The sequence below is a fragment of the Thunnus maccoyii genome, chromosome 8 (assembly GCF_910596095.1).
Source record: "Thunnus maccoyii chromosome 8, fThuMac1.1, whole genome shotgun sequence".
NCBI classification, from domain to species: Eukaryota; Metazoa; Chordata; class Actinopteri; order Scombriformes; family Scombridae; genus Thunnus; species Thunnus maccoyii.
The window spans coordinates 23,104,464-23,130,219 of NC_056540.1; the positions used below are offsets into that span (position 1 = coordinate 23,104,464).

Genomic DNA, 25,756 nt, shown 5'->3' on the forward strand with positions numbered 1-25,756 from the left:
CATCAGGATCAGATTCGTCCATGTCATGACCAGAAACTGACTGAACCAGCAAATCCTTAGCCAGAGAATCCAGCACAAGAGGCAGTCATACTGGTGCCCCCAGAACTGGGTCCTGAACTAGGGCAATGTTATTAAATGCAAGTTTGGAAGGCACCCACTTATCTCAAGGACTATATTCTTGCAAGGGCAGAATAACCCCCTTGGAGGAGGGAAAGTCTACCCCCTACCTTGTAGCTTAGATTTAAGTTCTGTGTTCATATAAAAAAGGAAAAAAAAGGAGTCAGATGACCACCATGGGGGCCTATGTGAGGTCCTTGAGTCAATGGCAGTCAAGAACATTAAGCAGAGTCAGTACAGGAAGTTTGGATAGTACAATAAATAGTACAATAAATAGTAGTACAATAAATGACCAGTTAAATGGATGTACTGGACTGTGAATCATTTTGGAACCCTTGACATTATTACATTACTACACAGCAGTGTTTGTAAATGGAGTGCAATTTGGCAGGGCACAGTATCAACCAACGCAAACACTTAACTGCCTTAAGATATAACAGTCACTCCTGCCAATACATCTTTGATGGGAGAATACTTGTACTTGTAATACAAAATTGCTGTTTCTGTCTTGTTGTTGTTGCTGTCTGGTGTGGGCCTTTATGGTATATATGAAGTATATAGTGCATATGGGAATCAATTGCACCAATCTAAGCACATAGTTATGACAGATTTATGACAACCACAACATTGTGATGATTTGGTGATGACGAATCCAAAACAGTTGCCAAAAAAACCTCTCCCATAACAAAATTGATGGAGCAGAATGGCCAAAAGCAAATGTACAGCTCATCAAATGAGCCACTGAGGGTGGATCATATTAAACTAACTTGGGAGGAAATAACACATTTGGTTAACATGTGTTGCTCCGGTGCTTGGAGAACAGTTTCCCTGTGTAGAAAACGGCTCAGTGATATTAGGCAGAGAGCCAACCAGACATTGGCGGTGAAGCAGAGGGACAGTTTGGGTACAGCCAAGGCACTTCCACCAGCCAGTCTTCAACTTTTATGGAGGATGAGACCACCTTCACAGAGCAAATAATCGTGCAGATAGAACAAAATGTTGTATTTTTCTTTTGTCTCTGTATGAGGAATGTTCTGCTTTACTAAAATTAGCCCTTGTTACATTTGAAAAAGTGTCAGTAAACCTTTGAGCAGGATTTGTTCGTGGATGCATTTCTTCATAAGCCACAAAAGAAGCACAAAACAAACATTTCATGCCATGCACTTTTAGTCTAAACTGTCACCAAAGTACCAAACAGGCATTCATATGATTGAATACATAGGCTTTTTCTCCAGTGAAAGTGCAATCTTGATGGTGCAAAGACACCCACTCTACATCCATAGCCCCCAAAATAGATCCCTGCATCTCTTCCAGTGGTATGAACTAGGTTGAGGAATACTAATTAGGACAGGGACAAACAACCCAGTTACCCACTACTGTGACATATTCCATAGTGTGGACAAGGTGGACAACACCACAGCCTAGGAAGGACAAGATATTCAGTTGTTCAGTAAACCCAATAACTGACTCTCTCTCTCTGTCTCTCTCTCTCTCTCATATATATATATATATATATATATATATATATATATATACACATATATATACATATATATATGTATATGTAGAGATGTGACAAATTAAAGGAAAACTGGTACAGGTCTGAATGCTTGATGCCTACAGCTGTACCATCCGGTGGCTCTGTTATGCTTTGGGGGGCATTTTGCTGGCATTGTTTGGGTCCACTTGTCCCCTTAGAGGGAAGGATCACTGCAAATCAATACAAAGTTGTTCTGAGTGATCACCTTTATCCTATGATGAAACATTTTTATCCTGATGGGAGTCGTCTCTTCCAGGATTACAATGCCCCAATTCACAGGGCACAAGGGGTCACTATAATTTTGATTGTGAAAAAATTTCCTCCATGGCTGGAATGAACTAATTTGCTCAGTTGTCATCACATGACCTTACTTTGGTGACATCATAAATGGTGATCTTAACGACTGTCTTGTTCAGACTGGCCTTCTTGAATTTTCTTCTAGCCCTTCTACTTTCTACTTCATGAACTCGATGACTTTGACGCCTTTCCAGTCAGTGCTGAATGGTTTTCATCTGGTATTGGCAAACTTGCGAACAGCTGTTTCTGGTATTCTGGTCTCTCTCTTGAAAAATAGGTTCTCAATTTTTTAAGACTGTCTTAAAACAACAGTTAGGTATCCATATGAATACTGAAAGAGGTTTTCCTTGCTGTAATCATTCCTCCTGTTCATACTGGCTATTAAAAGAACCCCTTCAAATGCGCTTTCAGTGTAAGTGATGGGGAAACTGTCCTTTAATGTTGGTTATTGAATGCCTAAAGGCCCCTTTAGTTTGCAGGGCTGCACTTTAAAAGTCAAATTATTAAATACCAACACTGCACACCTGAAATTTTACACCCCCTATTATTTGTAACACGGGAAAACAAGGTGCACCTACCTTCAAAGTAAAAGCGCAAAATGTACCTAAAGCAAAAGACAGTATTCAGGACAGGTGTACATAGCGACACTCTTTTATGATTTTAAAAGGTCTATTCTTCTACTTTATCTTTTAAATCAAATTTGCGTTGAAATCTTAAAGTACACCGCAGTATTTGCTCATTAGTGATGTATTTTGAAAGTCTTAACCGGAAGTTCTTTTAATCTGGATGGTAGCTTGATTCTAGCATAGCGCGTGCTGAGAGACAGGTGACAAACCCTCACCGTTGCCAATATTGTTTTTCCTAGGATGGCGAAGTCATGACCCTCCCTACTCCCCTACTCTGATTGGCTTACTCCCATATTATTAGTCTAACCCTAACCAATCTCACTCCTCATGCCTAAACCTAACCAATCCAACCAACGAAGGTAACGAGTATTAGCCAATGAGAGGCAGAGTAGGGCGGGTCATGACTTCGCCGTCCTAGGAAAAACAAATTGGCTCATGACTGGCTGGCTAGCAGACACAGAGAGCGGTGGATTTTTTTTTTAATCTTACCGCAGCAAACCGGCCAAGAAACTCCTCCACTTCAAGGATTTATAACCAACTGAAAGACTTTTCCTCGGTGGGATTGTTTCGTCTCAAAAGCTGAGACAGAGCAATGTTTCTCCTGCAGTACACCGGTAGGCTGGTCTGACTGACATCCTCAGCTTTCACACGTTATACACATGATAATATTAATATGAAAATAATCTTAAAAGTGTCTCAGTTTCCAGTAAATTATAAGTTCATAAATTTGCTTAATGGCATTTTCCCCCGTTGATAATACTGTGATCGTGTAAAAGTCAATATTCATTTCTAATATGGTGATATTGTAGCTTAATTTTAACATCCACACATTTCTTGGTGTTTTAACATTCATTATTGTTGTAATGTAACATGATGGACAGTATATGAACCAGCTGTTCCCTTATAACACCTATAATAAGTTACTTTGTGTTTGCCTTAATATCTATCTATCTATCTATCTATCTATCTATCTATCTATCTATCTATCTATCTATATATACATATATATATGTGTGTGTGTGTGTATATATATATATATATATATATATATATATATATACACACACACATCTGTGGTGAAGGCTGTGTTTAAACTTGCCCTGTGAAGTTTCTATCCCTGTAAAACTTTATTATGGGATTACTTTACTGCTTTGTATAATGAAATGCATCTTGCTCATTTGACTTTCTAATGTCGTTTCTCCCTTTTTCCATCCTGTGAGCAATGGAGAACTTGGGGAAGTGTGAACTAACTGTTGAAAAATCATTTGATTTGGCTTGGATACGGATAAACAAAGTTGACCTTATCAGAGTTCCCAGACTTAAATCTGATATGTGCAGGGCAGGGGATCCCAAAGTTTCCTTTCATTGAGACCACTGACTCCCATATGATAAAAACCCATTTAAAGGGATTTCCAGTATATTCTCAGACAGTACCAACGTTTCTGTATTTTGCGCTTATGACCCTCTTGCAGTGAATGGTAGCATCAAACTATTCTTGATTTCTTTCTGGGGAGGAACTATGAGTTCATTTTGGAAACTACTGGGCTCAGCTCTTAAAGGCTTTCTGAATTAAAGTCATTGAGAGTGTTAAGTGGAGTGCCGCTGACTTTGTATTTTCCCTCCATTTATTCCCTTATTTCTCTGTGATCCTTTAACTGCAGTAAAATAAAACAGTTCACTATAGTCAATGAGCCATTGGGGGGATCATACAATCCAAGAACTTCCCACTTAAAAGGCTTACATTAGTCAGCTTTGTTTGAACACGTTGTTCACCGTTTTAGCTGCCTCCACTTTATAGTGCTGTGATTTATTTAGAACTTACTCCAGGTCTCTCACACCCAGTGTAATGATGGATAAGTGCTCATAATTGGATGATTAGTTTCCCCCAGTAACTAGCCAGCTAAGTGCTGAGCATATGCAAGCAAATCTTTTCTGAAGGAGCATCTCTGTAGACAGCTATGCAGTTTAGCCATACAGTGGACTTGTCCAAAGCCCTTATTTTTGAGGACATAGTGTAATACTGTATTTAGATAAGAAATTTTTCATTATGGCATAGAGCTGCCACAATTAGTTGATTAATTGATTAGTTGATTGGCAGAAAGTAATTTGTGGTTATTAAAAATTCCAAACATTTGCTGGTTGCAGCTCCTTGAATGTGAGCATATGAGGCTCTTTTGTGTCATACATGATAATAACCTGAATATCTTTGAATTTTGGACTGTTGATCGAACAAAACAAGAAATTTGAAGATGTCACCTTGGTCTCTAAAAAAGTGTAACGGGCATTTTATGTTATTTTCTGACATTTTATAAACAAAAAAAAAATTGACAAAACAGTCAACAGATTAATCGATAATGAAAATAATTATTTGTTGCAGCCCTATAATGACATAAGAAACTACATCAAAGCACAATGTCTAATGAAACCAGGGCTGTAGCTAACATTTCTTTTGATTATTGGTAATCATTTGGTCTATAAAAGGTCAGAAAATAGTAAAGACTGTCCATCCCAAGTTCCCAGAGCTCAAGGTGACGTCTTCAAAATTGGCAAAACAATTCCATCACAAGGTCCATTAATAGCTGTTCTGGAGCTTTCAATGGTATCACACGGTCTTCCTCAGCAGATGCAGTTTACACAGTTTTCATGGCATTGTAGATGGTGTAATTTCCATTTCCTGAACATTTCAAGGACTTTTTGTTCATCTTTTAATGTAAAAGTTGAGATTGAATGTTTACCCTTTCAAGAATTACTTTTCAATCTCAGTTCTTCAAAAACTGCTTGTTTTGACAGACAAACTTTCCAAAAAGTTTAGTTTAATATGTAAGACAAAGAAAAGCATCAAATATCTGAGAAGCTGGAACTAGTGACTGTAAAAAACAAAAATGGCTTTTTGCTTAAAAAATAGTTTACAATTATGAATTATCAAATTGTTGCCCAGTCATTGTTTAGTCAATTCATTAACTGACTAGTCATTTCAGAATTTAAAAAGCATGCTGAATAAACTGGAGCTATGTTTGTTCATCTTCAACCCTGTCATCAGCGCACACTAGGAAAAAAACATGTGGAACTATTTTAAACACATGTTTTATGTTAATGTTTCCTGACTCCTCTAACGGTGGAACAAAGACTTCCCCACTCTCAAGAACGTGATGGGTGACATCCTTGCATCCATCACTATAAGTGGAGGCTGAGTGGCCTCAGGAGCAACCATGGTTGAGTTAAGGTCTATCATTCCCTGTGACAGCCATTTACCTCCACACTGCACCGATCCCCTCTCTGATCAATGAGCAGGACATTGTTGGATTGCCTTCAGGAGGGAGGGGCTGTCAGAGAGGGTTGACAGAAATACAGAGAGATAGAGAGACAGAAAGACATAGAAAGAGAGAAACTACTGGATATCTGCTTTGTTATGAGTTCACAGTGGTCCCAGGATAATGGTGGTACAGCTAAATTAAAGCACAACCGACTGCGGAGTGAGATATTGTAGCGTATGAAGAGATTTGTCAGCTTTGGAAAAACCTTTCTTTAAATGAGGAAACGTAAGCTCAGTTTTGCTAACAATTCAGCAGTAAGTGTGCGTCTTGTAACAATGGCTATGGGGAAAAGAGGCAGCATAATGAAACGTGAAAATATGAGTCAGAGATAAAGGAAGCTCCCGTTCTGTGAGTACCGCTGGCAATATCACTGTTTGAGAATGGAGGATTCAGGAGGGTACCCTGCTGAAAGCTCTAGTAACCTGGTTATGGATCATTCAGCGGCGCCTCGAAGGCCTGCGAAGACATAGAGTCCCCTCGGCTGTTTAACTCCTGAGCTAGGTTTCTGTAGCTATGAGTTGCTCTTTACTGTGGGCCAATCTTTGAGGAGTTTTGCTAATGTTGTTGTCAAGAGCCAAGGGGTGTAGCTGAATAAATGATGCTGGTAAATTGTGTGCTTAAAGCCCTATGCCTGTTTTGTACTTCCACTGAGTTTCTTTATCATACACAAAATAAATATTTGAGTGTTTCCATGGTCGGTAATGTAATAATTTCTACGTCCACCTCATATGAATCACTGTTGATTTGGATGGCCTCAAGATATTTGTTTGTTGTCCTCCTGATATCACAGCTCTTCAAATCCACAGCAGGTGTAATAGATTTGTTCTGCCACCTGGATGGTGAAAAACTTTGAGGGGAAGACATGGCGTCCTAGTGACATAGGGGGTTAAGACGCAGCATTAACCGCAACATCTTTGGTTCAGGTGCCACCAGAGAGTCTTGCTGCACGTCATTCCCCATCTCTCTCTTTCCCTTTCTTTTTTCTTTTATTGAGTCCTCACACCTAAGAAGACTTTTTGCCGATTCTAGTGCTTTTGCTTTTCTAGGTACGTTACCCCCACCTCAACGTTTAGAGCAGAGTGTTTTCCCCTCAAGGCAGAGGGTAATTATTTAAAGCAGAATCTGAGGAATATCTCAGAACAAAATATACTTATGAGGAAAGCAGAGCCATCATCAAATTTGGTTCTTGAGGATATATTGATTGATGAATGCAGTTTGAACCCTTTTGCATCCATTCAATAACAGCGGTCTCTTTTGAGCAAGCAACCTGTCAAGGATCTTAACTGAATTCCTAAACAACTCTCCTTATCTGGTTAAGTCTTAGATTCAGAAATACCATGATAAAGAGAGATTTTTTATTTTAGTTGAGGCAGTGAGCCATGTTCATGGCTTGTTTGGCAGTAATTGAGTCTGTAATTCTCACTCTGCCCCCTTTGTATTGGAGCACCTCATGCACATCTGATGTACCAGTGTTACACCCACAAAAGCAATTGTTTCACAAATTGTTTTTTTTTTTTTCTAAACTTGTAGGGAGGTGTAAGAAATGTTCCTGTTACAGTTAGAGAGACACTTTTACATCAGAATTTGGTGCATAATGGTGCTTTTCTGCAATTACTACAACTGCAGCTGTGCTATTGAGCATTGTCATTGTGCATTCCCACCACTGGCAACTTGGTTGATAGGCTGCTCTCTCCCGACTGATTGTGGGCGGTATGAGGGGCTTTGATTGCATCTATGTAGTAGACTCATGTAGCTACAAAGTTTTGAACAAGTTCTGTGCACTGTGTCATTTTCGCTGGTTAAGTTTTGCCCTCTATGCTGCATTATGTTTAGAAGTTACTATAGATAGTGGTGCTAATGAGACTTAATTATTGGAAATTAACAGAATGCTCAATTATTTATGGAGGCAAGTTGGCGACTGCTCCCTAGTCATTGTTTTAACACCTGTACTCTTGCAGTCTTTGAAATAAAAATAACAGGGTGGCAGAAAGCTTTGAAGGGCTGTAATCAAAATCACCTCAAAAGGGGAAGGAAGGAAGCACAAACATTCTGAGTACAAAAATGTCAGCGGCTGATGACAATTTTGGGTTAGAAAGCAGAGTTTGGCCAGTTTTCTGAGCTCTTTCCAGGCATATGAAGGCAGGTAACTGCTACTATCGCAGTAGCAGTTAAGTGTCAGTATTCAGTTAATGCTAATGAATGGCTGAGGGTTTTCTATTTTGCATGTAACTAGTTGAGCAGGTGGAGGCCTTTTTTTTCACCAACACTGTCTGTCATTGGAGACTGTTAAGAATGTGATAAAAAAAGAATAATGCTTTTACATTTCACCAATTGTCCCAGAATCTCAGTGGAAATCACATGCAAATGTGGAGACAATAAAGTAAATAGAGGCAATATATTATGCTGCAACAATTTCTGTTGTGAAGTGTGATTTGACAGTCCTTTGAAGCATCAACAAATGGCACAATAGTTTTTATTTGGACAATTTGGGAATTCTTTGGCTCCCCAGATATTTAAAATGTCCTGTTTTGTAAACTGGTAAGTTATTCATCAAACGAGTAAATATGGGTTAATAATAAAAGCAATAATAAAAAGTGAAATATTCAGATGAATAGCTTGGAGAGGCTGTAAAATAAAAAAACAGTTGTTTCTATCCCAGTTAATTATATTTTACATAATTAAAGAAAATGCATGCGTGGATATGAAACCCATTCACACTGTGAATCTCAATATAATTTTATACTGCATGTTTTTCCACATTAGTGAGCAGAACAATAGAACCTCTTGTACATTGTAATATATGTAACAACAGCTTTCTTAATGTTGTTGACACAATGTCTTAGAGGTGTTGTATGGATTTCTTTTATATGGAAAGCTGTTTCTATTATTTTGTCCACTTCTTTTACATATACAGAGAATATAAATATCAATTAAACAAAATTAGAAACACCTCATGTTGTCCAATAAAGTAATACAACAAATTACAGTGGCAGAAAATACAATAAAGTTAAATCAACACCTTTGAGACACTGTCACTGACATACATCACTCATTGTACTCTTATTACCAGGAACTTTTCACCTCTTCTAAATAAATAACCAAAGCCATTATAGAAAATTTTATGAAATTACAAAGCCCAGTCTTCTCAGATTTCCTTGCAATTTTCTGCTCTTGTACTTCCAGACCTCTAAATCACTGCCAAAATCTCCAATATTACAGTGAGAGAAATTGGTCTGGTGCTGTGTTGTCCAATCAGAGCTTTAAAGGCTGGGTTATCATTTTCCTGTGCCGGAGCCAGAAAAATAAGTGCATCCAATCACATCCCTTTCTAAACAGAAATTGTCTTACATTAACATGATATCAGATTGAAAAATGCAATGTGCCAGCTGATCACACTAGATTATTTTCTTCTCACTCATTTTGACACATTTCACTCAAAACAAACACCATATTTGCCATGCATGCATGAGCATGCAAATTTATCTGCAATTTGTGAGTGACAATAGTTTTTAAAATGTGACGCTGCCACCATTATGATCTGCGTGCAAGCAGTGCTCACAGTTTGTGAAACCGACTCCTGATTATCTTCTTACAGTTTTGCTTAATTTTCCAGTGAATTAATGCCTTGTTAACTTTAGTTTTCTCTGATGCCTGTGTTTGAATATCCATTTGTGTCCTTGTTCTTGTTGGCTGGCCTTGTCTTCCTGGTGAGATATTCAGCAGATTTTTTTTTTTTTTAACAAGTACCAGGATCAGTTCAGTTGAAGAGTAGTGTAAAGGACTGTGTGGTTGAACACTGTGAGTGTCAGCAGAATCAGTTGTAGCTTGGCAGCCTCGAGGTGTTTTTGGATCAGCTCTGGTGCTCTCTGGGGCTCCACCACCTGATTGATGGAGCTGTTTGCTCCTAATCACTTCAGAGATAAAGTATCATGCAAGGAACGTTGAAATTGGAACTAAGGACTCTGCAGCAGCAGGTGCAGGAGCCACACCACAGTTTGGGCAATAACTTCAGATTGTCTCATTGCTTCACCACTCATGCTGTTTCTCCCTGTGGTTTGCTTTTATTAGGTGATAGCTGTTGGGTTAGCTTGCCAAGAATGTTCAGATGTCTGTGTTTGCCAGAAACTCCATTTGGGACAGTTTGATTGTTCAGCTTTGTGAACTTTTGGAGGTTCACAAAGCTGAACAATCAGTATTATGTGGCGACTGTCTAATTCAGTCCATTTTAGTGAAGCTTGTAACAGTTCAGTTACACAGTTTGTACAAAATTTGTAGCACTGTGTGGTAAATCATTTTGCGACTGGATTGCCCATCCAAAAATGTCGTATATGCAAATAACCCCTATTGAGTTGGAAGGGATCTGAATAAAGTAATTACAATTTTAAATTAGAAAAAATTAAAAACAGCATGGAAGGACAGCGTAGAAAAGGCTAATTGTTCACAAGTTCACAAGGAAAGGGAAAGGTGGAAATGGAAAAGTGAGAAGAAGGAACAGGAGTTGATGGAGGAAGCTAAATCAGACTGTTCACCAGGGAGTGGCACTGTGATTACACCTCAGAAGATTTTTTATTTCTGTTCTCACATATCATCTTGAGAAAGAAGCCCTCACTCCGCTACATCAATATCAGGATTCACCTCAGCCTGTCAGTATAAGCCTCTGTGTGGTAGGAGGTACGGACTGAGCCAGAGATGGATTGATAGATTCCGCCTGAATTGTGAACATAAGACAGCTGCATCCTGACTAAACACCAGGCCTCCTGTGGACTCTGCTGTTTTACAAATGTGAAAACCTGAACTAAAACGCAGGTACAGTATCCATGTAATAGTGGAGTGCGTCCACTGGACACCACCTCCTCAGTTTCAGTGCCTGCTGGGGGTGGAGGAAAACAGTTGTGTAGCAGTAAGACTGTAAGCAATATTACTGTGAATCACCTTCACTACACAGTGGCCTCTCTCAGGAGACAAAGTGATGCTGAGATTTTGCTGTGATTCTGGCATTTTTCTCTTTCCAGCAATGCCAGGATAAACAATTGGAAATAGCACAACACGGGCTATGATGGATTACTGTAGGGATGAAACACACTACATCAGAATGTGGCTGCGTCCACTGCTGCAGAGCGGAGTATATGTGGGAATATATAGAAGCTACCTTTGACTGTAAACTGTCCGTCCTTTGACTGTAAATCCAAATGAATAAAATGTATGTAATACTACTACTAATAATAATGATAATAATCATTATTTTAAAAATGAGTGATGTCCTGATGCAAAGAACTTCATGTGAAAATCTAGTCAGGATCCAACAGGTTCTAATTGGCAGTCCACACCACCACCATGTTTGGTGGCATTTCTGTTGCGTTTTAGATAAACCATAACTTTTCCTGTCACACAGAACAGGTATTCTTCCAATTCTATAAATGTCTTAATCTGCACCAACTGTGACACATTGTAGGTAACGCCTTTATGCTCATTTTTAGGGCTGCAACTAACAGTTATATTCATTATCGATTAATCTGTCGATTATTTTCTCGTTTAACTGAGTAGTTGTTAGGTCCATAAAATGTCAGAAAAATGGTGAAAAATGTTGATAACTGTTTCCCAAAGCCCAAGATGATGCCCTCAAATGTCTTCTTTTTTTCCAATCAACAGTCCACAGCCCAAAGATAATCAATTTGATATGATAGAAGACTGAAGAAACCAGAAAATATTCACATTTGAGAAGCTGGAATAAGAATTTTGACTTTGAACTTTGACTCAAAACAATTATTCATCAAAATAGTTAGCGATTAATTTCATAGTTGGCAACTAATCAATTAATCGACTAATTGTTGTAGCTCTACTTATGTTTTTTTGGGCTACATGCTTAGTGAGCATAATCTCCATTGGCAGTCATGCAAAACAGACAACTCTCCTACTTTCTATGTTGTAGATGTATGAACTGTAACTATGTTTATTGACCAAAGCTTGCAGTCTTACTTTGAGCTTTGCACTATGGGCAAATAGAGCTACATGGTGGACTGGAGAATAAAATAGTGCTTTCTCCTCGTATATTCCGCATGGAGCCTACTTGAAACCATTATCTTTTCAATTGAATTTCTGATATTAGCCTGGTAAAGACAATTTTTCTGGCCGCTGTCCTTTCAGCACCTTAGCTGTAATGGAGGTCAGAGTTGGTGGATTGGAATTGGATGGACGCTTGCAAACTTCTGACATTTCGCTTCTAAAGTGTTGTATAATACAATTACAATTCCCCATATTGGTATAGCCATATAAATGCTATCTAATTTAAATTTTTCACTCAGCTTCCGTGTGATATTGCCTATGTGAATTGCAAGAACAATGAGAAATAGAAATAGGAGGAGTAATCCTCTACATGGAGCATAATCAAATATGTGGGCTGCATTCCAACTGGTGTGTGTTGATGTCTTCTACAGTGTAGTTTTTGATACTACAATAAGGAGTCGCCAAAGTCAGAAATCCTACACATACAGGCTTTCATCTAGTGTACACTATATATCATTACATACAAAATTAAAATAAGACATGTTTTTTGATTTCATTTTATGTAGATATGGTCTAGAACATTTGTTGTGGACAGATTGTCAAACCAGGACTCATTACATACAGGCCAACAACATATGTTAGCCAAAACACTTCCAATACTCATACATTTATGATTATTAAAGGTAACTAATATTTAGTCCACACCTAAACCATACTATTTGATAGATGAAATGATGAAGTTGCTTATAACGTCCCATTTTCTGGAGACATTGATATGTTTCCCAGTAGAGACAATGGTGGAACACTGAGGTTGTGGTTCAATGGTTTGGCCCAAGAAGAAGCAGCTTCCACTGAGATTGCTTGTCTGAAAAGCAGCCATGTCTTCAACATAATAGACACAGGATGCCTTGAGGGGCGTTGATGGCAGCTTAAGCATGAGCAGGGACATGAACACTAGCATGACACAAAAATAGATTCAACAATGAAAAACAAAACCATGAGGGAGAAGGAGAGGATGCAGACTTTTGAACCAAACATATTATCAGTAGTGCTGGTAATGCTCTGTGGGTGCTGGATAAATCCTGTCCTTAGAGGCAGTCTGGCACTGAATGAAGAACATCCCTATATGCTTCAGTGAACAAGAGGAGATTTTTATTTACTTCATGAAAGTCAAATCACCATGGTAGGGATTTTTTGGTGGAATCAGAGCTACTTCAGATTAAAGGCACACTATGCAGTATTTTCCAATAAAATAATGTATAGACTCATACAAAAATAATCCCTTTAAATCATCACTTATGACCCACTAGAAGTGCGTGTGAGTGTATGTATCTACAGAGACCCTGCCCTCTGCCTGTATTTTCTTATTATTTTGCTGTGTTTGGGGCATTTCGGGGCATCGACCTTTGGGCAGTGGGTGTGTAGCTTCCAGCCAATAACGGCACAGAGGTGTGAGGTCGGGACTTATAGCATAGGAACCAGGATACATCACTGTCTCCATCTCTCTCCTCTGCTCCGTTCTGCTCTCCGTGTCATGGATGTATAAAGAGCTGCAGGTCTGTGTGTCTGTTTGACCAAGGGCGGGACTGAGCTACACACACGCAGAGCAGAGAGGCCACAGTGGACAGGATGAAGCTCTGCATTCACAAAAACTGTGGCAATGCTGCACCTTCCTGCAGGGTGGTATGGAGGTGTGGGCATGTTTATTTGTGCTATAGAATGTAATTGCTGCGAAACAATCAGAAATTTTTTTATTTCTCTGATTCATGGCTTTGTTCTCACCAGCGCTGCTCCCTCTCTTCATTCACTCTCTAGCTCTCTTGACCACCACTGCTCTCTTGCTCCCTCTAGTTCGCTCACTCATTGAGCCAGGGAAGAGGGGCCAACTCTGAATGCTGTTTGTTTACAAACAGCAACCGAAAAATCCTGTGTAGTACACCTTTAAACTTGATTTATCTTAGAAATACTGAAATACGGAGGAACTTCATGGCAGCTTGGTAATTTTCCGTTTACCTGAAAGGACGTTTATGGGAATCATATTTTGGAATTTTTGCCCTGTTTTCTGTAAACATTCTCACTCAGACAGATCCCCGCTGTGCAAACACCATCACACACACAGACGAAGCTCTATCTAATATGTAATTTTAGAGTGGTGATGAAGGATTCACTGTGTGAGCTCAAAAGAAGCCCTGTACCTGACTGTTTACCCCACTGAGCCTAGTCAGAGTCAGACGCCTGCTGTTTGGATAACTTTGTGGATTTTTGTGCATTCAGCACACCCACTGACCAAAATTTGTTTGGTTGCTTTTTTCTTTAAAGTCTTCTCAGGGAATGGATTGTGGTCAGCATTTACAAGGAAGTGATATGACATTTCAAGAGGAGAACAAAACAGCTTTCATTCAAGTTGATAATGTACAGGCTAGTTCTGTCTATGTGTGACCAGTAAAATGCACCTTGAAGTCAGCACTATGCATGATTCAGTGACTTATGCATTCTGTTTCACAACAACTAAGTTAATTGGATGTTGAAAATAATCATTTCCCTTTTTCTGTATGGTTATTTTTATTTTATATTGTTTTCTTACAGCCCTTACTTTGATTGCTCTCTGGGTAAATCTGGTCTTTGTGGTTTTTGTTTGTCAAGGAAGTTTCAGAAAAGTAAATTCACAAAATGTAGAGTTACTGGATTTTTTGTTGGGTTTTTTTTGCCAGTGTGTTTATTTGCTTATCACTGTGTCTCTGTTATGATCATTCTTGCTCTTAGATTGTGTTCTATCAAGGGTATTACATAAAAAAACACATTTTTAAGTTAGGTTTGGTGCACATATTGCAATCCCTCTAACATTCATACAGGATTTCTCCCAGGGAATTTGTTAGTGGCCTTATGTAGTCACTAGACAATGGTTTAAATATTTGCCTCATTCACTAAATACATGGCCTCTGCTATATGATGTAGTGTTTTTACTCATTTTCACTTAAGCTTATCAAACCTAATATCATATTTCATAGAATCTTAACAATGCCTTCTGATGTTGGTGGGAATGCTCTATACTAAACAATGGGAGAACCTGCACCATAATTTCTAAATTAAGTTTTGTAGGCATTTCGCAATCTATTCATCCGTAGTCATTAATACACATATAAGGGTAAATGGAGAAAATTTTGCATTTTGGGGTGATTTTGAGATATTTGTCACTTGCTAGAACTACAAAAATGAAAACACAGCTTACCTGTAACTCCTAGTTACCTGAAAGCATTTCTCTGCGTTGCTATTGTGCAATAACATTTTTAAAACATCTGCCAAAGAAAATTATGAGAGAAAGATGGAAACAACAAAGATCCAGTGAAAGACATCAGCTCCTATGGTTCCTGTCAGGGCTCATTTATTCACCTCTCATGCTTATGTGAGTCCTCGCCATGTGAATTCTCATCTACATTCACATCCCTCCTCTGCCTGTGGCTCTGCATCCAAACACCTTCCCGGTGGGGTTTGCTGTCTGCATTTCACTGCACCCCTCATTGATTTGGCCTCGTCTGTGAGCTGAGGAGACCTCCACCTGGGTCAACCCAATCTGAATCCCTCTTTATGCTGCAGGCTGCAGGTCTCAAACAGTTCAGATGCCCCCTCTGATTATTTTCTGAGCCTGAGGAAATAAAAGCAGTGTGATAAAATAAAATTATTACTTTACTGTATGTGGAGAAACTGTCAATATCTTCCTCAGTGCACTTGGCCTTTTGGCAAGACCCTTACTAGCACAGCAGGAAGTAACGGTGAAAACAGCAACATCAAAGCCCTGACATCACGTTAGCGATTTGGTACTGTTAGTAATAAGAAAAACTATGATTAAAATTACAGCGCACTGTTCTTTATATTGGACTGGGGTTTCATTAAATTAATTATAACTGGCTGAAATAGAGCTAAAAATAATCCATCCAACATTGGCCAGAGGCAGGAGGGAAGCTAATGACAATGACACACACACCGTAGGATGCTGTCCTTTTCCTCCTTTTGTCCCACCTCCCCATCCTCCTACACTCTTTCTTTTTCTCCTTTTATTTCAACACATCGAATATTTTACATCAGACCTGCCTGACCACGGCCTCCCGCAGGTGACAGATGCCCAAGGGATCTGAGTCATCATCGCTGCATTCCTGCATATCATTTCACCAGTCCTTTGATGGATGTGCTCTCCACTTTTCTGTTTCTTTTAATCTGACAATGTGTGCTAAGTGAGTAGAAAAAAGATTACAGTTTGCACAATTACAGTTCACTGTATCTGTTAAAGACTCTCCAAGCAGACCTTGGAGTCCTTGCTCCCTAAGGAGCATCACAGCTGCAGTGGACAGCTCCTACTGTGCTGCAGCTCCGGTGGAGATAATCTCCCTGTCAGCAGCCTGTCTCTCTCCCAGATGTCAACTGATGCCAACTGTTGTGTACCTTCAGTTTGCACTCCCACAGTGCTGTCAGCAAACGCTCATCTCACCATTTTCTGTGCTGCTGATTTTAGCATACTATCACATGCCAAACTTGCTGCATACATTTCTGCGCCTCAGTGTTTCAGCCATGAACGCACAAAGGTGTGAATGTGATTAGTGGCGTCTTAATGTAAGTGATGTGTGTTGCCTTTTAGTATGAATAAATTACCACGTACATTTGAGAAATTACGGGAAACGGTTGAGATTGTGGCTGAGAAGATGGGCAGCCTCCACACTTGTCTTAAAATGATACTTAACGATAGTTTCCATCTGCTGTTTTTCATATCAGAATGTCACTTTTGTTTTCATATTCTATGGATGTCTTTGATATAAAGTCAGCATTTAGGTTATCTGTCCCTAGTGCTACATGTTGTTCTTTGTGAAAACTGAATCTTTGTTGACAGATGCCAGCAGCAGCTGACTTACATCATGGCACTGAACACACCCATTACAGAGAGCAAGGTAATTGGATTCACAAATCAGCTGACAGCTTCAGGTTTATAGTGACATTGGGCTTTATGGGTAATATTTCAGGCGCTGTTGGGCAGTTTGTCAGAGGTAGTTTGTAGGTAGCGAGGAGCTGCGAGCACCAGGGGAGCACCAGCATTCATTTCTAACTTTTTGTAGAGCTTTTACTGAGCAAAAACTGCTGGTAAGCAATGAGTCACTGTGATACCACTCAGCCCCAAAGAACTAAGCCCTGCATCATTGACTGGAATGATACATGCTTTTGAAGGTAATTAAACCTTTGACTTATTGTCTAAGATGAAGACCAGGCTAAGTAATTTCTGATTGGTTTTACCAAATCCACTTAAATCAAAGTGCATTCAAAACTGCATTAATTTACTCATTTGTTTGGATCAGTTTGCAAATGTGCCACAGGATATGATGAGTCATTTGCCCTCTGCTCTTCATGCTGCAACAACAAGCTCTGGTCATTGACAAGGACTGAGCTGGGAAGATGAAAGACATCAAGAGGAATGTCATCCACAGAGTTTTTGTACTTCATAAAACCGGAGGCCATCTGAACTGAATGGAGAGGTCAGAGCATATGGCCTGGCACGGTATGGGATGACCCCTTTCTCACTTCATCTCTGTCTTGAGCTCTTTATTATGGCAGAGTGAGCAGAGTGCTGCAGAGTGCTGCCAGAGAAATACTGGTACTGCATCTCCTAGGTCACAGGAGATGAAAATGCCTAGATGTGATAAGTAGCCAAAGAGTCCAGCTGCATGTTTTTTTCAGAATTTCATCCCTGCCATTTCTCCATCTCTCTGTGCTGCTGACAGCGGTCCAAACAAGAGCCACCAAAGTGGACAGAAATGAGAATTAATTGTTTTCTGCAGGTACAGAGGGCAATACCAGCAGTCTGCTTTATTGGGTCCCTACTGAGATTCCATATGCTAGGTGAAATCTGTTCCTTTTCTCCCGATGAGTTGGCTTGAGTGTTGGTCTGAACTCTGGACTGCAGCGGTACTAAACTGAGCAGCTGACTGTGGCTTGGCTCCCAGTTTAAGAAGCATCCAATCTCAGCTATCATGCCATCCACTTGGCCTATGAAATCTACAAACATCTAAATAATTATACTGCAGAGGGATTGTTGTTGTTGGAGCAGTGTTTCCCCAAAGTTGACTGCTTTGGGGTTGTGGGAGGGAGATTGTGAAGCTTTTATTGCACTTACAGTAAATTAATGAACTTGTCTAGTTGTCAACTTGAGTAACGTTGTCTTCACTTCATCTGTCTCTCCTCTGCTTCGCTCCGTGTGTGTGTGGAGGGGCTGAGCAGAGGATAGGAGAGAACTAGCATGACCATAAATGACAGCGAAATGCAGTAGAGACTCTCACACTAAGCTGAAATGAAAGAAGTGCACATAAATTAGGTAAATAACATAAATAAAATGTTTTGTTTCTTTGGGGGGGAGGCAGGGGGTCAAGAGTTTCCCAGGCAACGACACAGAGGTTGACTCATGCCTGGGCCACACAGCCTATCTGCGTATGCGTTGTGGAACCTATTGCTTTACATTTCACTGCCCATGATAACCAGTTAGAGCAGCCACACAGTCCACGTGAGCTGTGCGTCTCAGGCACGTCAGCTAGAGATTCAGCATCTCACCTATTTTTTCCACTAATGCGTGTGATTCTCAGCAAAAATAGACAACGAAAATGATCTGTTGATAGTCATATTGACATCATACCAGCAACATTACACCTTTCACTGTAGTTTCAATGTCTATATCTGTAGAATATGTCACAACATGAAAAAGCGTTGCCACTGCGGGTCAGCCTGTGCAGTACACGCTGAGGCAGGGAGCCTCTCTGGCGAGGGACTTTCTTTGATATTAGTTCAAACCAGGATGCCTGCCTGTTGTTTTACCTGCTTCCAGATGGAGATTTGGTGTCATTATTTTCGGTATTTGTTGTCAGTTCCCCCAGTGAAAGTTAGTTTAGAGGTTTATTTGTCAGAGTGTGTGGCTTGTTTGGGGAACTTGGTGCCATTGTGGAGGGATTTTCTTCATTTGGAATGGTGACAGCAGAGGTTTAACTGGCAGAATAATAAATATAATCAATAAAATAAACCTGTCCTGTGTGAGGAGTGTATGTGGCTGACACAGAAATAGTCCAACCAGACCCCACCGTGCCTGTCAGAAAGAAAGCCGATTTCACCTTACATATTATTATTTATTTTTCACAACTGAGCACATGCTTCTTAACCTTTTTTCTGTCTAAACTAAATGTCAATGAAATTCTTAATGAAATGATATGAAACATTCTATTATTGATGGTCATTATCAAAGTCAAACTCTATGTAGAAAGATAGGGCTGGCAGTATCAGCACCGCAACAGCAGCGCTATCTTTGTGGACACCACACGTACAAGTCGTAGCAGTTCAGTAACGCACACGCGCTGCTCAGGTAGAGGTGGGCTGTGTGGTCCACCTGTCACATTTCGGAACAGCGCTGCACAGAGGCTCCCAAACACACATGATTATTGATTTCCGAATTAATGGATATTTGTTGTTAGTTTTGGCATTAAAAAATTTTTTTTTGGCGTGGCGGCCCACCAGACTTAAACAATTATAGGGGAAGCACTGTGGAGACATGTGAGCCATTGGGCCTTTTGTGCCTCAAACTGGCTTTTCTTTCAAGAACATCTTATGTTATCAAGTGACTTGGTCTGAAGCTAAATTCAGTGAAAAGGTATAATTTCAGCAGCTTCAATTCAAGATATCTGTATGCTTGAATGTAGGGAGGCCTTGAGGGCACCACTTTGTTTACTTGGTCAGCTTGCTACTGTGTTTTCCCCTTTTCAATTTCTGCCTGTCCTTGCGGTGAAGATTGGTTTGTGACACATCCAAGATAAATGGCTTATGTCCCATGGAACATATTTTATTTTGCTATGTCCAGTATATCATGCCAATAAATCAACAGTATGTGTGTAACCTCCCCCGCTGTTGCCAGCACAGCTTGGGGTGTGCCAGATTTGGTCAACAGCTGAATGATAAATTCCCTTTCTGAAGGCCACTGGAATATGTGGGTGTTGCAGGGCTGATTTATTAAAGACAAAACAGAATGTGAGTGGAGGAGTTCTGTTACTGATGGGGTCATGAATGATATCTGCTGTTGCCGCTGGCATATATGGAGGTGCTGATGTCACTGTAGGTGTGCACAGGGATCGTCTGATAGGATGGACTGTTGGAGGCGATGCAAATGCAGCAGGATACGAACGGCAACCAAATCACTCCCTCCAGAGGGATTTGCACTCCAAGCAAAAGCATTTTGCCTCTATAAACAGAGTCAAACAATCTCCTCATCCATACTAATCTCTGCATACTTATTCCTCTTTTTACAACAGTTTAACAACAGCATTGAGGCTTAAATCCCACTTCGGTAAGTAATTCAGTTCTTTATGTTAAAATCATAGCAGAATATTCATACACTTAATTGGATATAAACTTAATATATAGTACAAACATAATTGGATGAGTTGAAATCTCTGCTATGGTCGTGACACATTTTTAACTCAGTCAATAAAATATTTAAAGCTGTAGATTGTTTCGGCTCAACTTGATCATGTAATGTTGTCCCTTGCATTCACATCAAAGCACTCATTAGTGAAACTCTACTCTTATCTCTGCACGACATCTGCTACATTGGAATATCTTTAGGGCTCCCACATATACACGGCACAGCAAAATATCCATTTGTACTCCTAGTTCCATAGTATGACTACAGATGGTTGTGAATACAGTAGGCCCCCAAAAATAAAGCACATAATTAAACCACTGCATTTCCACTTTTAAATGTGTGGTTTTACGGCAAAACAATGGTGTGCATGCACTGCAAAACTGTTTTTCCCCCCACATAAAAAAGATAAATACTAATTTTTTTAGAGCATTTGAATGGTTGTGTAATGATAATTCCCTTCTGTTGAATCAATGAGCCCACTACTCTACAGTATGTGTGTAAAAGAGACAGAATGAGAACTATCAAGCCTAATTCTCAGTGGGACAAGATTGAGCCCTTCTCGCCAATTCACACACATTTTCACTCTCAACTTTATATCGCAGCTTTGGATTGAAGCCTCACATCTGTTACTCCCTATGGTACATCAGTATTCATACAGCTCCTTACATTCAATTAGCTTAGTGTTCACCACATACACAGACACACACATGCACACATCATCCTGCAGATGACCTTCAGCTTTCCATATGCCTGTGTATATAGTTTAATAGCTGAATTGGGAAGCAGACTGCTGATGTTGTGACAAATCTTTCTGTTTTCTTGCTATTCTTCTTGATAACCTGAATGGTGGCGGAAGGCGAGGAAGATGAGTAAAGTACCACATAGCAATCTGGCCTATAGCTGGCTGTGTCTGAGAACCCTTTGTGGTGTGATGGATGGATGTTTAAAGTTGGCTGCATGGATCAAGTCAATTTTTATATTGTTTTAAAGGTGGAGTCAATGATTCTGGAGAAATATTGTTGACATTTGAAATAAACAGCCAAACAAATACACTCCTTCAGTGCTCCTTCAGAAGCTCTGCCTCCCAAATTCATGGACACACATTGTCAAGGCAATGAGCAAAAGAGAAATATGGCGGAATCCAGAGTGATGTATCAGCTGTAGAGTCACTTCTCTTCCCATCACATATTATCACAAGCGGAAAAAAATGTTCATCTCATGTGAGCACAGCAGTCCATCCACATCCATGGCTCACTGTGGCCTCCCTACTTCTCATTCGACCTGCGTTCAGCGCCTCTGTCCACAGAAGCAGCCGTTTAGGGGTCAGCAGCCGGCCAAACTGCCTTCACCAGTCAGACTGACAGCAGAAATTTACTGAACCAAAATAGTTTGCATGTTTGCTCCATGGGAAGAAATTGACAGTGTTTGTATTTATTGATTCATTGATTTTATTTCCCTACCCACCATAGTGAGTGAGGGGAATCTGCCTCGTGAAACAGGCAAGCTCACAGACAGACTGGGAGCCTTGATCAATCAATGTAGATATGGTAAATAACTTCAAAACACATAAACAGTGGGATATTTGTGTGATTTAAACAGCTGCCTGCTCAGATTACGCTTCACTAAATGTGACAGAAAGAGACTCTGAGCGTAAAAAAACACAGGGGGTCTCCATGAGATGCACATCACTCATGTGTGTCTCAGATTCAGTGTGGATTGATACCTTTAATAAAATGGAAGCATATCTTTTCTGTGAGAAAATGCTTTCTATGTGAACTGGCCACGGGCTCATTCTTACCAGTTTGCCAGCCCTCCCCCACCATTCAACAGGGTACTGAAGACTTCCCCGTCCTGTGCACAAGCACAAATGCCCGCTGCAGCTAATTGGCTGGAATAGTGTTGTGTGGTCCGAGCCACTTTGTTTACATTCCCAATTACAGAGCCAGTGCACACACAGATTTTACTTATTTTTAGTGTTTTCTAAGACTTTCATGATAAGGATGGGGTGCATTAGTTGGAAATATTTCATAAGTTTGCAGACGTTTGTCCAGCTAAAGTGGCTAACATTAGCTCAAGTGTGCACCACTCGCTGTTCCCAGTAAACGTTTGTTTCAGTCCGAGGTAGGCAACCTCTGCACTCTTTACCTCTGCAACCTCTGCAACCTCATGCGTCAGTGTTTGTGTTTGCCCGCCAGAAGTTGTGTCAGAAATCGCCTTTTAGCCAGTTTTTAACCCGTTTTATGCCATATCTATTCAATACTCATTTAGATATTGGTTGTTTTAACCCTACATTTTAACTGGATAAGATTTTTAAATCATCGGACACAGATCTTAAGCGGTTTTAAGGACCTGATTTCTACTGTAAATTCAGCCATAATGGCTGTGTGTGTGGACTGCAATCATCAGTACTCACAGTTGAAGGAGGATATCCACCACCTAAAGACAGAACTTCGAAAAAAGGATCAGCTGATTGACAGCTTTATCTCCATCGCCGCCGCCCAGGCAAAGCATATCTCCCATATGCAATCTTCCAGCCTTATCGCCCCGGCAGCCCGGTCGCTCTCCTCCCCGATGTCACAGCTGATCTCGGCCTCTGCTGCCACCCTTCCTTGGCTGCCTTCGGTGCACACTGGCACAGCCCGCCCGGAGAGTCATGCAGCCGAAGCGGGTGGCCATTCCTTGGAACGTGAGCTGGTTGCGGGGGCACCGAACACTACCACCTCCGCCGCTGCATTGGAGCTGCCAGCTGATCCGGAGGTCGGCACGGGAATGGCCCCGGTTCACAGCCCCACTCCGATGCAGCATGTTACCGGGCCAACTCACACCTGCAGCCACACTTTAGATCTAGTGATTTCTAGAGGGTTGCATACTGTGGTCGATAGGATTGTTGACTTAGCTGCGTCAGACCGCTACTGCTTGTTTTTTAATGTTACCATCTCATACTTAGATAACAATGACACTAAGTGTCTTATCAAAAGACGATTTCTTGGTCCTTCCTCAGCCGCTATGTTCTCAAACCATTTGCACAGTCAGGCTGAGAATAAAAAAGAAATCACAAACTAAGGCCACCCCCTGGAAAAATGAACAAATATGCCTCCTAAAGAGGGAATTCCACCGAGCAGAGCGTGCATGGAGGAGATTCTCATAAAATCTATTTCTGCTTATAACAATGCCTTGCGCTGTGAAAGGCAGGCATATTTTTCTAAAATTATTAACGCCAATGAGAATAATCCCAGAATTTTATTTGAAACCATTGACCGTCTCCTGAAACCCACCCACTTTAACGAACATGTCCATATTCCCTCACTGTCAAAATGCGAGGAGTTTGCCTCGTTCTTTGAAAATAAGATTGTCAGCATGAGGACTAGTATTATAAATACTACCAATCAAAAATATGCCGGCGCTGCTCAAGGAAATCTTAACTTTTTTAGGAAAATTAGTGAAGGGGAACTCCGGAATATAATCTCTCAACTGAAATCCTCCACCTGCTCACTCGATGCCATCCCCACTTCCTTTTTAAAGAGGTTGTAGATGGTTTTATTCTTGATGTTCTAGATATTGTAAACTCTTCCTTAGAGTCAGGTATCTTCCCGGATCCACTAAAGACTGCTCTAGTTAGGCCTCTGCTCAAAAAACACACTCTGGATTCCTCTGTTCTGAGTAACTACAGGCCCACATCCAACCTGCCCTTTCTAGGTAAAATCCTGGAAAGGGCAGTGTTGATACAGCTAGAGGCTTTCTTACATAACAATGATAAAATTTCAGTCTGGTTTCAGAGGTAAACATAGCACCGAGACTGCTCTCACTGAAGTCATAAATGATCTTAGAATGAGCGCAGATAAAAAGAATGTTTCTGTCCTTGTTCTCCTTGATTTGACCGCTGCATTCGACACCATTGATCATGAGATACTTCTGAACAGACTCGAAAGCTGGATTGGTCTCTCAGGAACCACACTGAGCTGGTTTAACACCTACCTCAAAGACAGAAACTACTTTGTTAGTCTTGGTGACTATGTTTCCGAGAAGTGAAGCATTCTCTATGGTGTTCCTCAGGGCTCGATCCGTGGTCCGTTGTTATTTTCTCTTTACATGATTCAACTTGGCGAAATTATTCGTAACCATGGGATTCATTTTCACTGCTATGCTGACGACACCCAGCTGTATTTATCTGTAGCACCTGACAATAAGGATGCCCTACACCCTCTACTAAACTGCTTCTCCAGTATTGTGCAGTGGATGAATGGCAACTTTCTCAACTTAAATGAGGACAAAACTGAAGTCCTTATCATTGGCATGGACGCTCAAAGAGATGAAATAATAAATAGACTTGGAAATCTGGCCCTACATGTAAAACCAATAGTGAAAAACCTGGGTGTCATTCTTGATCCTGACCTCAATTTTGACAATCATATCAGCAATGTTACTAAAACAGCCTTTTATCACCTGAGAAACATTACAAGAGTCAGGCCATACCTCTCCCTGGAGGATGCAAAAAAACTGACTCATGCCCTTGTACTGTCACGGTTAGATTATTGCAACGCACTGCAAACTGGTTTGCCAAAAAAAACTATTGATAGACTGCAACTCATCCAAAACTCTGCAGCAAGAATTCTAACAAAAACCAGTAAAAGACTTCACATTACTCCTGTGTTAGCATCTTTGCACTGGCTCCCAGTAACATTGAGGATAGATTTTAAAATTCTTTTACTTGTTTTTAAAGCTCTGAATGAGCAAGCACCTTCTTACCTGTCAGATTCTCTGTCGGAGTATATTCCAAATCGCTCCCTCAGATCGCATGGTGCTCGTCCGCTAAAGGTGCCACTGACGAACAGCAAGAGGTATGGCGATGCTGCCTTCAGTTGTTATACACCGAGGATTTGGAACATGCTCCCTCCTCATATTAGACAGGCAACCTCGGTTGACAGTTTTAAGAAGCAACTCAAAACCTACTTATATGACCTTGCCTTTAATTGATTTTTTTTTACCCCTATGATTTTATCCCTTCTCTAGAATTTGTCTTTTACTCCTTTACTATGTCTTAACTGATATTTAGCCCATTTATATGTATGTGTGTGTGTATATGTATGTATGCATATATATATGCATACATAGGTATGCGTATATTTATATGTACGTGTGTGTGTGTGTGTGTGTGTGTGTGTATCTATGTGCTTGTGCATGTGTATATATCTGTATCTATGTTTTACATTTCTTTTGTAAAGCACTTTGAGCTGCATTTTATGTCATGAAAGGTACGTTATAAATAAAGCTTATTATTATTATTTGGAATGTCCTGTCTCCAAACTGAAAAGATCGTGCCAATGATAAGCTGCAATTCTTGGCTTCAAACTGGCTCCAATGCAAACCAATGAATGATGTGACACCTTGCTACGTCCATCTTTCTATACAGTCTATTGTCCAG

General features: G+C 40.3%; 1 protein-coding gene and 1 long non-coding RNA gene across 4 annotated transcripts in view; one reads left to right on the top strand and one right to left on the bottom strand.

The window, feature by feature from the left end:
- Positions 1-3,029: 3,029 nt before the first annotated feature.
- The window catches only part of LOC121901499 (ecto-NOX disulfide-thiol exchanger 2-like), a 195,316-nt gene continuing 172,589 nt past the window's right edge, over positions 3,030-25,756 (top strand). For all 3 annotated transcript variants that reach the window (XM_042418301.1, XM_042418303.1, XM_042418302.1), the window contains exon 1: positions 3,030-3,194. In XM_042418301.1, coding sequence (XP_042274235.1) covers positions 3,173-3,194 — 22 coding nt within the window. In that variant the 5' untranslated portion in view covers positions 3,030-3,172. The remainder of the gene's footprint in view (positions 3,195-25,756) is intronic.
- Positions 15,258-25,399, bottom strand: LOC121901501. Its single transcript, XR_006097294.1, has 2 exons — positions 25,081-25,399; positions 15,258-15,540 (listed from the first exon to the last, which is right to left on the bottom strand). It is a non-coding gene; the product is annotated as an uncharacterized LOC121901501 (long non-coding RNA).